Raw genomic sequence first — 12,566 nt, 5'->3', positions numbered from 1 at the left:
AGCCATTAAATTACCAAAACCACAAATGGGGCGGGGCAGGGCAAAATCTTAATGAGGCGGGGTGGGGCAAAGACTTAATGGGGCAGGGCGGGACGGGTCAGAAGCCGGAACATAACGGGCCAATCAAACTGAGTTTAGGCGTACGTTTAAGCGGTTGGTGGGCTACTATTTTGGTTAATTCTTCTATAAGAATGAAGAAACACATGCCTGCCCGAATACTTCTCATTCCGTCTTCTCCAACACTTTCCAAAACCGAAACGACGCCGTCTAAGTCCAGCAGACGACCTATTTTTCGCCGACGATTTTCCGATGACCCATCGGATTCCGACGTTGATTCCATCAGTCGACGAAAGAAAGAAGAAGAAGAAGAAGAAGAAAACGAGAAAGATCACTGAAGAAGTGTTGAGCTATGTATTTATGTATAGTAGTTAGTTACTACTTAGCTTAGCTGCAAGTCAATTAGTTGTTAGTTTAGCTTATTAGTTACAGAAGCTACACGTGTGTATGTATATAAGTTTGTACAGTACACCAATACAAATACACAATTCATTTTATCCAAAATATCTTCTCTCAGTCTTTCTCTCTCTATGAAGCTTCCAGAACTCCACCATTAGAGCTCGAGCTCGAGCTGGATTCATCTGCTGCATCTGCAGCTCAACAAGAAGAAATTGGCTAAGAAAGCCCAGAAGAAAGCCATGAAAGTTGCCAAGAAGTTGAAGTCCCAGAAAATTCCTGTATATTACTCCAACGCGACTCCAATTTAAGCGAAAATTTAGTGTGGAGGAAGAAAAAAAGCGAGACATTTCTCGCGGCCCCCTTGAAATATTCTCAATGAAAGCATAGAAGCAAAGGCAGCCAGAAAGAATAGCTGAAATTGAAAAAGTAAAGAGAAGGAGAGAAGAACTAGCAATTCAAAAAGCCCAACGCGAAGAGGAATTACAGTTGTTTGCTAGAGAGAGAGAGAGAGCACGAGCTGAGTTACAAGACTGGGAGAAGAAAGAAGAAAAGCTCCATTTCGATCAAAATCCGTACTGACATTCGCCTTCGTCAAGGCAAAAATCTAGAACTTTCTAGTGATTTCCATATAGAAATTAATGAACCGTATGTGGTGTTTTAATCTATTAAAGAAATGGAAGAGTTACAGGAGGATATTAAATTGCGTCTTGATATGGACAGGACGACGAAGACACGTGTACGGTATTGGGAGACGCATTTTATTGTTTGTAATTGGGAATTAGCTGAAGCTAGGAAAAGAGATGCTATAGGTCGAGCTCGAGTTCGTGGAGAGGAGTTGCCTCCTGAAGAAAGGGGTTTGCATTCGAGTATTGAAGGGGATGTGAAAGCTTATTTAGAAGGTAAAAGTTATGATGAATCAGAAGCAATGCAGTTACAAATTGAGTCACAGATGAAATCTGATAAAGTGGTTGAGTATTGGGAAGCTGTTCTTAAACGGCTTCAGGTTTTTAAGGCTAAGGCTTTATTGAAAGAAATGCACGCTAAAATGCTTCGTGAACATTTAGAGCACCTCGCAAAACCATCAGAGCTAGTTGAAGGCACGCTGCTGAAGATGGATCATGATCAAAAGGTTGCTCGAGCTATATATCAAGAACTAATCTTGAATGAAGAGTCTAAAGAGGATGAGGGTGAGGAGGAAGATGAAGAGGCTGATTCTTATTCGCCAGTGTTAAATCGTGGCGATGAGAAAGATGAAGGAATTGATCCTGAAGAGGATATAGTCATAGTCGAGAGGAATTAACGAATGGCTGTTATGGAAGGGAGACATGTCCAAGATAAGATATCTTTGCCAACAGCTCTAGAAGAGAGTTTCGAGAAGAAAGCATCGAAAGCTATGGGAGCAATGGAGGAAGGGGATGCTGAATTTGGCTCAAATGATGAAGTTAATCTTGATTCTTCACAGGTGTACTGGTGGCATGATAAGTATAAACCAAGGAAGCCTAAGTATCTTAACCGTGTTCATATTGGATACAAGTGGAACAACTATAACCAAGCTTATTATGATCACGATAACCCACCTCCAAAGCTTGTGCAGGGTTACATGTTCAGTATATTCTATCCGGATCTTGTTGACAAATCATAAGCTCCAACTTATTTCATCGACAAGGATGGAGATAGTGTTGATACTTGCATCATAAGGTTTCGTGCTGGTCCGCTTTATGAGGATATAGCTTTCCGAATTGTTAATACAGAATGGGACTACTCTCACAAGAAGGGTTCAAGTGCATTTTCGTCCGTGGAATTTTGCATTTATCTTTTAACTTCAAATGTTATCGCTATCGCCGCTGATAGAACTGGGGAAAGAGCATTTTGCCTTACCATGGACTTCAAGGAAGCAGAAAATGTGTTACCAAAGTTCAGGTTTTCTTGTTATCTAGTTCTCTTATTCTTCTATTCCTGGTTATTGTGACGTGAAGAATTGTGTGAAATGTCCATAATGTATTACGATGTAAATCAGATTTATTTTTTGTGATTAACATCCCTCAATGGTGAAGTCACTTCTGAAGACTTCTAAAAGCTAGTTGTTTGTGTCTTCTATTTCTTTCTTTTGCATATGTTGGTAGCCTCTTGCGAATTATTTTCATTTGATAATTAAGCAGCAGCCTGGAAAATATGAGAAATAAAATTCTTGCTGAAATGAAACAGCAGAATTGTAATTGCGGAGAATTTTTTGGCGTGGGAGTGTGAAGAGATTTATAGAACGGTGAATCGTTTAAGGCTAATCATCTGTACAAATTGCACTAAGTTCGTGATAGCATGTGTTTATTGAACAAACTTTGCATATATAATTTGAAGAAAACAGCAATAACTTCGTAAACATTGAAGAAGAAATTTACACAGCAGTATCCATTATCAAAAAAAGAAAAGAAATTTACACAGCAGTAAGCAAGCTGCACGTCTGGCAAAACTAGAATTAGCAAAATTTTCCATGGAGCTTTCTCCTCACCTTGGGCCTGATAGGACTGAGGGAAGTAAAGGAGTTGAATGTGCAAAAGTGATATTTGGTATTACGCTCACAATTTGTGGATTAAAGCTGTAATCTAGATTCTTTTCAACATCCAAAACACCTTCCATGGCCTTGACTACCATTGACATTGATGGCCTCTTTGTGTAATCATGTTGTAAACACCAGGCAGCAATCTGCATCGTCTTTATTACTTCTTCTTTGTACAACTGCATATCTTCACTATGCTTATCAATAAGATCCACCAGTTGCCCTTCCTCTGCCTTTTTCTTGAATAAGTTCAACATTACCTGTTGATCTTCAGACTCGGATGCCTCAAAATGTCTTCTTCCACTCAAAATTTCCAAGATTACAATGCCAAAGCTGTAGACATCTACCTTTTCTGTTATAGCTCCACTAAGCCATTCAGGAGCCAAATAACCAGGAGTGCCTCTCATTGTAGTCATCACTTGGCTCTGATTCCGATCAATTAGCTTTGAAAGCCCGAAGTCAGAGAGTTTAGCATTGTGCTTCTCATCTAGGAGTATGTTTGGGGGCTTAATATCCAAATGCAGAATCTTTTGCCTGCATTCTTCATGAAGGTAGGCTAATCCTTTGGCTATGTCTTGAATAATCTTCCTCCTGCAGTTCCAATCAAGAGTTTGCTCTTGTTTCCCATGGTAGATCCATTTTTCTAGTGATCCATTGCTCATAAACTCATAGACTAAAAGCCTATGAGATTTCTCAGCGCAGAAGCCAATTAGTTGCACCAAGTTTACATGATGTATGCTGCCAATCGTTTCAACCTCAGCTAAGAACGATTTTTTGACTTGGCCTATTCCATCAAGGCATTTCACTGCAATCATTGTGCCATCTTCTAAACACCCTTCAAAAACTGACCCGAATCCTCCTTGACCAAGCTTCTTGGTAAAGTTCTCAGTTGCAGCCTTTAGATCATCGTAAGAAAATCTAGTGGGCATTCCCGGCACGTGATCTAGATAATTTTCCTCGTCTTCACTGGCCTTTCTCTTCTTCCAGATTATGAAAACTGCAATTGCAATTAAGATGCCTAAGATGGCAAGTCCTATGACAGAGCCCAGAACAGCACCATTAACCCGCTTTTTCTCTTTAGCAGCAGCTGGTTCAGCTTCAACCTGTACTTTTATAAACGCATAGGAATCGTACCTTGTCTTATCCTTCTGATTATTCGCTAGTGAAAATATCTCGGATGGTAGGTAGCAGTCCCCCGTGGAAGAATTTAAACCACTACGAAATAAAGCAGCTTTACAGGAACAATTCCTCAAACATGCATCTTTACAGGCATTCATATCAGTATTTTTAATATCTGCAGTAAAGGTGAAATAGTCCACGTCTTGAAGTTCCAAAAATCTGTGGTTATTTAAAGCATTACAAGTAAGCCTTGTGACCTCAGCGCAACCCAGATTACCCTGCCTATCATCTATCTGTCTGAAATAGCTTGTTGAATTAGAGCTTGATTTGGGACAACTACACTGCCCCCTTGAGCAAATGCCGTATCTTCCACAGACCATGGGGTAATAGCACTCACCATTAAAACCTGTCAGGAGATCATCCACCTCATTCCACCGACTTTGCCACTCATACACTTTCAAGTGTCCATCAGATTCAAGTTTCATGTATTGGGCTGAGGATGCTGGAGGAATGGAAATCAGCGTCTGCGGATCATTGGAATTTGAGATTAAAGCTAAGCTTCCATTCAAATACATAACATAATTGGAGCCTCCACTAGTATTCAATACACTAATAGATCTTTCAAAGTATGTTTGGGGAGGATTTGACTCTACAAAAGCAACCAAATCATCATTGGTAGCAGAGAAAGAAAACAAACCTCCTTCAGTCCAGTTTGTTGTTGAAACACTTGCCGTTAGCTTCATCCCTGATACTAACTTCTGTCCTGGAACTAAAGAATCAGTTGGGTGATCAAAAGATTGCCAAACAGTTGCATTCTTGGAGTCAAACAGAACAAGATTTCCCTCGTCAGTCAAGTTTAAGCCAGCAACAGTTTTTCCAGCACTGTTTGTTGACCAAGCCAAGGTACCATCAGCATCTCTAAGCACTAAATCCCCTTCTGCTGTAAGCTGCAAAGTAGAATTGATCTTAACTGGTTTGTTCCTGTTAGCAGACCAAACAACTTGTGGGAATCCGATTGCGGGCATAGTAATTTGGGAAGCACTATTGGTTTGCACAATGAAGATGGCAAACAGGTAACTCTCACAATTGCCATTACAGTAGAAACCACAAGCATATCTTGGACCAAAAGTTCCTCTAAGTAGTATGGCCCTTACTATTGAGCCATCAATGAAATCCACTGAATGGGGTGCAGAAACACTGTTGACCCATGTTGTAGAAAGATTTGCCGTTGGATAATCCCAAGGTTGGCTGCTTATCAAATGAAAAGAACAACAAAGAATGAAGAAGAAAGGATTAATCTTGTATAAAGCCATGAACAACACTGGAACTTTTGAATTTAACAGAAGGCAAGTGCCTTTAGTTCATAATGAAAGGAAATCGAGTTGAATTTAAATTTAAGATCTTTGGTTGTTTGAAAGAGTCTAAACTCAGTTGCATGAAGCTATTAATTATGTTTTATTGAACCATGAATGCATGGCTGTCAACCTTTAATTTTCTATTGCAAATATGCAAAATATAATATGGTCAAGAAAGCATCAAGCACCTACTTTTTACAACTTGGAGAAATGGAGGACAAAGGGAACGCGTTGACCCAACCCATCTCGTACAAAGTTCACCTCCTCAACTTGGCTTATTGGCAAATAATAATAAAGTTTTAGTTAAGAAGAATCTATGCAGCTTTTATTTTTATTTTTATTTTTATTTTTTAATATTTGTTGTGTTTTTGTGGCTGATTCTATCCGTTTTACTTTATTTTTTCTTTATGAATATTTAGGTGATTTCTTTCTATTTATCCAAGGATAGAGTTATTTTGTACATATGTTGATGAGAGGTAGCAGATACCCGTGAATAATTTTAGATACGTGCAAGTTGACCGGACACCAAGGTTATTAAAAAAAGTTCTAAGACAAAGCACCAAGCTTCGAGGCATGGTGCCAAAATTTTAAAAGTTAAATATATGTGTGTAGTTTATGAAAATACATTAAATTGTATAATATTTAAAAGCAAATTGTACAAAAAGTAATTGAAAAATTTAAGCATAATGACATATATATATATATATATATATATATATATATATATATATATATATATATATATATATATATATATATATATATATTAAATCACTTATAATGATAAACTGCATATTATATAATTGGTAATTTAAATATTTAATAGAAAAAATTTAAAACGGGGGTGTGGACTGGACATTACAAGGCATAAATATGCACAGTGCATTTTAGAGTTAGACAGCAGAAGGCATAAATGGACGAACCTGGTGAAGTATAACTTAAAACCCATTGTAGTTATCGTGAAGCATTTAGAAAGGAAATACTCATCGTGTGTTTATACCAGATTATACTAATTTATCATGGTTAAGTGATTAATCAGATAAAGATATATAATATTAATCATAGTTCAATAAAAGAAGTGTATAACAAACACATGTCATGTATCTATTGATCTGGATAAACTTCTTGTACGGTATACCTATTTACCTTATTTTGAACAATTTTGTGTGCAACATTACTTTACTCGTCACATTTGCTGAATCTCGAGTCACAATTTTGGCTTCTAAAACATTGTCTCTCATGATAAATATTCCAACATGCAATTTTTATTCACTTGATACTGTTCAGATTTTTCTTCTTTAATCACGTTGCCTATTTCTCCTTTTTTGACCAAAAATTTCAAAAAAGAAAATAGCAGCTTCTTCATGGGTTTCCAGATTGACGTGTAACGTTCATGCCCACTGGAAGTTTGCTGGATAAAATTATAGAATCAGTAATCAATTTGCAGGTGTGAAAGAAGCAGTAGTGTCGTCAAAATTTTGACAAAAAGTTCAAATTTCGATCATAAATGTTTCGAGTTATAATTTTCAAAAAAATAAAAAAGACCATTTCAAAATTCAAATAGTAGGTTTAGTTTAATAAAATATTCACCTTTTCAAAATCAACTCGTAAAAGATTGTCGTGTACTGGAGATTGTTTTTCGTGGAATTCAGTCAACATTGTAATTAATAACATTGTGTTTATTTCTTAGGGAGAAAAAATTTCCCTGGATAACTTAAAAGAGTAAGATAACACATGGCCATTTGACCAATTTATTCACTGAACAATATTATTTTTGGGCAATACATAAAATTCCTCCTGAACTTTGCTCGATTTATAATTAACTAGTACATCTAAATTCTAAAGTATATTGTGTTTTGTATTACCTTCCAACTTCTCCTTAAATGTCTATCGCTAATTGCGCCAGGTGGCATTATGGGCACATAAGAGCCAAATTACTTTACTTTACTATTATTATTAATTATTAATAAGCGGGAATTTAAGCTGCCTCCGGTTACAAAGAGAGCTGCATCCGGTTACTATTTGGATCATAAGCGTATCTACGTAATTACGGTGAAATGGAACAACGCTATAGGCTAAAAGAGAAAATTTTGAAGTGTTGACCGATTGAAACTTGGTGACATGCAATCCTCATGAGGGCCCACCACAACCCCTTTAACTCTTCCTTCTTCCTCACTCTTCATTAATCACGTGTTGTCATTATTGTTGGGCCCCATTTAAGCTCATCACATTCACAATCATTAAATACGTGGAGCAGCAGTTTGTAATGGCTGACAAATTAGCTTTTAAAAGAAAAGTGTAGATAAAAATAACTACTGCTATTTCTTCCTGGAGCAACTAGCTGTAATGAGAAGGGATTCAACAAAAATAAACGACAGCGGTTACACGTGATTATTCAAAAGTGTCTTATCAAGTTATTCATCAAAAAATCCATAATTTTCTCTAAACACAAAAAAGAAAAAACAAGTGAATTCTTCAAAGAAACTCCTAAAGTGCTACGATTTATTTAATTAATAATAATAAATATTTACTTTCGATTAAAAAAAAGTTTGACAGGTGTTATTTGCAATACTTTTTTTAAAGAGAAAAGCTAATACATCAATCCTTAAAAGAACGCCCGATTTTTTTTTTTTGCAAGCAAACGATGTTCAAAATAGTGTTTGGCAGAGGTGGACTACGAATGTAGCATTCGGGCAGTCGATTTATCAGAATTCAATACTTTCGTTTACAAAACCTAAATTAATGTTTAAAAAATTAATAAAATTATAATAAATAATAGGTCTAAACCCACACTTTTAAGAAAATAATAGATTAAAAAATTAGCCCGTCCATAATTTTTTTTGTTTGTAAACCTACAATAAGAGCACTGCAACCACTACAAGAAAAGGTGTAATTTGTGGAAGTTTTTTCTTAATTTTGTGACGGTTTTGGACCCCCACAAATTGAATTGTAGGGGTTTTAAGAAACGCCATGGTTATCATCGCCACAAGGCTTTTTGTGACAGTTTTAAAGAACCCCCATGACGACCTCGGCAAATTAAATTTGTAATTAATGGGGGTTTGAAAGTCAATTAAGAGCGGGTTATAACCTCCTTTATATAATTTTAATGCTAAAAATAATAATTTGCGGGGCTTTGTAATTGTCACAATACGATCTGTGATTTTAAAAAAATAATTTTGTGACAATGCATAACCTTCACAATATTAGCTTTAGGTTACTAATAATTAATTAGTTGGGGTCTATAATCGTCACAATATAATCTCTTTTATAAATTTTGATTTGGGGGGATTAATTACCCTCACGAGTTGAATATTGAAATGCTCTTTCTTCTCATTAAGTATTGCATGATTAAATAAGATCAAGCTTGTATCATCATACGCATAAACAAACAAATAAATTATTTAATAAATAATATTCATTATACAACATAAATCAAATTTCATTAAAACATCCACAATAGCAACAGTCACAAATTCACTGCAAATCATACTAAAACAGTATAAACTAAAGTAGCTCCTAAACATTACTACTTAAAATCCATAAAAGCAACAGTGGTTCCACATTAAATAAATAATATTCTAAGTATTTGCTTATTGATTCAGCTGGTAGCTGCTGCCCGATGATCCTCTTACATCCACCAGTGAAGTAGGTTCACTCTCTGCATCATCACTAGGCTGAAACAATAAAAAGCATATTCGGATGAAAAATCTGACCATAATACCAAATTTTGAATGCTTCCTTAAAGCCATGATTATCTAGCTATGACCAAGATGAGCATATCCTCGTTACAATTCACGTGCCTAATAATAATGCTTATGGCATTCTGTTAGACAAGAAGCTATTGTATCCTAAGAGATATAATTTCTATACATGGAAGATTCTCAAGTTAGATCATACATATAAATGGCAATGCTTTCCTAAGTGACAGAAAATAAGAAGAATTTATACCAGTATCTCCCTACTACATATGAAGGCATGTTTCAGATTCTTCAATCAACCATGCTCAAGCATGTACAATATTCTAAATGTGGTACGCAACTTAGCATCGTCAAGAATCAAATGTACAGTAATACATTTTACAGTTATCTATTATGCATCCTTCTTACGGATAACAAATTCCATCAGAAAATTTGTTTAAGATCAATCCAAATTGACAACCTTGCTTTGTGTTTCCCTGGTGGGGATGACAGAAGGATTACCTCTCGTTGTAGCAATAGCAATTGCGTATTGGAAAGGGAAGATAGTATCAAACAAGGACTATTCCAAAGTTAATATAGCATTGCTCCTCGCGACAGAGTCGTCAGTTACTATTATTTGTTCCGCAAAGACTGGCTGGTTAGCACAGCAGAATCATCAGGAGGTTGTCAAAGGTGTTGTTGAAACTTTCACAGAAGGCGAAATGAAGATCATATTTGTCTCAGAAGATGATGTTGATGAACTTAAAAACATCGTCTGTGAAGCTGAGTTGGTTAATAACCCTGACTCGGACGATACTCTAGTGGTTAAAGGTGAGTATTTTCATCAATTCAGTGATAAGGAAAGGATGGAGAAAGTAGATAGAATCTGCATAATGGAAAATTCCTCCTTACTCACAAGCTGCTTCTTGTAAAGTGTTTGAAGCTAAAAGGCAAAGTGGTTTATGTGCTTGGCGAATGCATAGCTGATGGTTCTAACCAAACCAAATTAAAAGATAACACAGAAGATATATACACAAAGTACAGAACTTCTAATATTCTTCTTACCTGTGGTTGAGGAGCAAACAAACCAGCAAATTGCTTAGGAACTCTTCCTTCCTTTAATATCACGTAAACTTTCAGTGTAGTTAAGGTGCTGGCTAATTAGGACTTCAGATGAGTGACCTCTTGTTGCAAATAGCTGAAAGTTGCAGATGATGCGCCGAAGCTAGATGAAGAATGGTTCAGCTCATTAAGTCGTTGCTTGATATTCTTGAATGTATTTGAAGGAGTTGCTCCCATACCCATACATCGTACCCTCCCAGAATGCTCTGCCCCTAACACCTTGCCAATAATATCATCTGGGAAAATTTCAGATTCATTGCTATTACCTTAAGTCGATTCAATTTGTTCCTACAAACAGAGAAATTATCAATTACTATTTACGGAAAGTAATTAGATTGAGATGCAAAATGTTAAATAGAACTACAAATTATGTCAGAAAAACACACCACAGCTGAACTTACCACTATAATCCTTGCCTCATCATTTACAAATGATCCATCCTTTCTCCTATAAGTTTCGATAAACATCTTTCTCCGAGTAGGATTTTCCCCAGTTTCCAAAAACTAAGAAAGAGATAAATTAAATAGATTATAATAAAATATTTAAATTAAAGAACAAGTAAAACTATTAAGTTAACATGAATACCATCTCATGTCGCCGTCTCGAGTTAGCTTTGGAACCGCCAGTGTGAGGTATTGTTTGCTTGCAGTGAATTTCTTTATTTCTTCTACAACTTTCCTAACAACAAAATAATAACAACTTAAAAAGTTAGTCTAGTATTTAATCATAACGACATCAAACTCTATTCAGATAATCAGAATCTTACAATTGTTGATGATTTTAGACGATAAGCAACAAAACCAGCCCACTGATCTCTATTTATACCCGATGGCACATTGCTTAAGAGTTCAGTTCTACTTTTGGTTGAGTCATAAAATTCATCCCACAATCTATGTCTATGTGTAGCCCATTTCTTGTTCAAACTAGCATTGCAATATCTGTATGCAATGGCATTAGTAGTCCTAAAAAAGAACCGAGGCTTCAAATGAAAAAGAAAAATAAAGTTAGTTTTCTATATAATAATAAAAATCTAGTTACAATAAATAGATATATGTGTAATACCTTTAGCATTGTTTCAAAGCAGTCTTCCTTGTATTTTTTAGGAATGCCTGACGGTCCTGACCACATGTCAAAATTAATTGGGAAGAAATTACCATCAATAGCTGGTAATCCACAATATCTAGCGAGCAACCCTTGCGCTTCCCCATATGCTGCATCGTAGTTATCAAAGTCCACAATGATGCGTTCTCCGATAGGTAGGTTGTTGACCTCATTGACCTTGATCTTATTGTGCTTAGTAATGTTGTTTGTGTCTTTAATAAAAAGACAACTTAGTCAACCAAAAGGAAAAATATCATAAATTTATAAAGTGAAATAAACATACATATAAGGCATATACCTATTGCCTCTACTTTCCAATATTGTGTAGATTCACGTCCAGGATGGCGCATGAACATTGCACTTGGATTAGAAGGTTGAGTTGGAGCTTGTTCTTGTTGTGGGGGACTTCATCAACTACTGAGGAACTTGCAGGAGCATATGGGGGAGCTTGTAACGAAGTTAAGGGCTCTATAGCAAGTGACGGGGCTGGAGTTGTTGATGATGAAGAACGTCCATGAGCTGATTTTAATGGATTTTGGAAACGTTTAACCTTTGGCATGGCTGCATATTCATAAGAAAAAAAATTGGTGAATTAAATATGATCTAGTGCACTGAGATGAAGCGAACTTGGAACTATGGTAGAACTTTAATTACCGAAAAATTCTACAAAATTGTCATTTTCACTATTTTATTCAAACAAAGGAAAGGACAAAGAACAACAGAGTAGGGAAGGAAAGGATGGCCTGTCAGCGACTTAGACATGGGAAATTAAGCATAACATAAACATTAAAGATGTTTAAAACTAAAGAAAAATACTACAATTATTAATTATGAAACTTCTTAAAGTGCTTCTGTTTGGTATTAGTAGAATATAACTTAGTTTTAACCCTTTTCTAAAAATATAAAAAGATTACTACACAAATGCAAAGAGGATTTCTTAATGACCAGAACAAACAGAGATTTAACTCTCTAAAACGAATGGATCGATTGCTACAAACAACATCAGAGAAAAGATGACTACACAAAATTATCCACTAATCATCCAACAAACACAGTCTGCAAACCATTTTAATTCTATCGTACAACCTATTCATAGTAAAATCTGATGAAGAAACGAGCCAAATTCTATTTACCAATACTCTGTATTTTAGGCGAAAAAAGAGAGGGTAACTTTCAAGTTGT

At 35.8% G+C, this 12,566-nt stretch overlaps 1 protein-coding gene, 1 long non-coding RNA gene and 1 pseudogene across 2 annotated transcripts; 1 reads left to right on the top strand and 2 right to left on the bottom strand.

Moving 5' to 3' along the window:
- Window positions 1–309: 309 nt before the first annotated feature.
- LOC107814481 (splicing factor Cactin-like) lies at window positions 310–2,502 on the top strand (annotated as a pseudogene).
- A 302-nt stretch (window positions 2,503–2,804) lies between these two features.
- LOC107814485 (G-type lectin S-receptor-like serine/threonine-protein kinase SD2-5) lies at window positions 2,805–5,618 on the bottom strand. The gene has a single exon (XM_016639913.2). The coding sequence runs from the start codon at window positions 5,440–5,442 to the stop codon at window positions 2,959–2,961; it is 2,484 nt and encodes an 827-aa protein (XP_016495399.1). The 5' UTR covers window positions 5,443–5,618; the 3' UTR covers window positions 2,805–2,958.
- Window positions 5,619–8,967: 3,349 nt separating this feature from the next.
- On the bottom strand, window positions 8,968–11,981 carry LOC142172854 (uncharacterized). Its single transcript, XR_012701825.1, has 6 exons — window positions 11,683–11,981; window positions 11,050–11,596; window positions 10,869–10,961; window positions 10,685–10,786; window positions 10,227–10,571; window positions 8,968–9,158 (listed from the first exon to the last, which is right to left on the bottom strand). It is a non-coding gene; the product is annotated as an uncharacterized LOC142172854 (long non-coding RNA).
- Between the last annotated feature and the right edge of the window lie 585 nt (window positions 11,982–12,566).

This window comes from Nicotiana tabacum, chromosome 2 (genome assembly GCF_000715075.1).
Source record: "Nicotiana tabacum cultivar K326 chromosome 2, ASM71507v2, whole genome shotgun sequence".
In the NCBI taxonomy this organism is placed as follows: Eukaryota; Viridiplantae; Streptophyta; class Magnoliopsida; order Solanales; family Solanaceae; genus Nicotiana; species Nicotiana tabacum.
The sequence above is the reverse complement of the archived record's forward strand: the minus strand, read 5'-3'. Positions and strand labels throughout refer to the sequence as shown.

Bases quoted from the DNA above. Each gene is read 5' to 3' on its own strand.
- LOC107814485 (XM_016639913.2), bottom strand. From the start codon at position 5,442: ATGGCTTTATACAAGATTAATCCTTTCTTCTTCATTCTTTGTTGTTCT.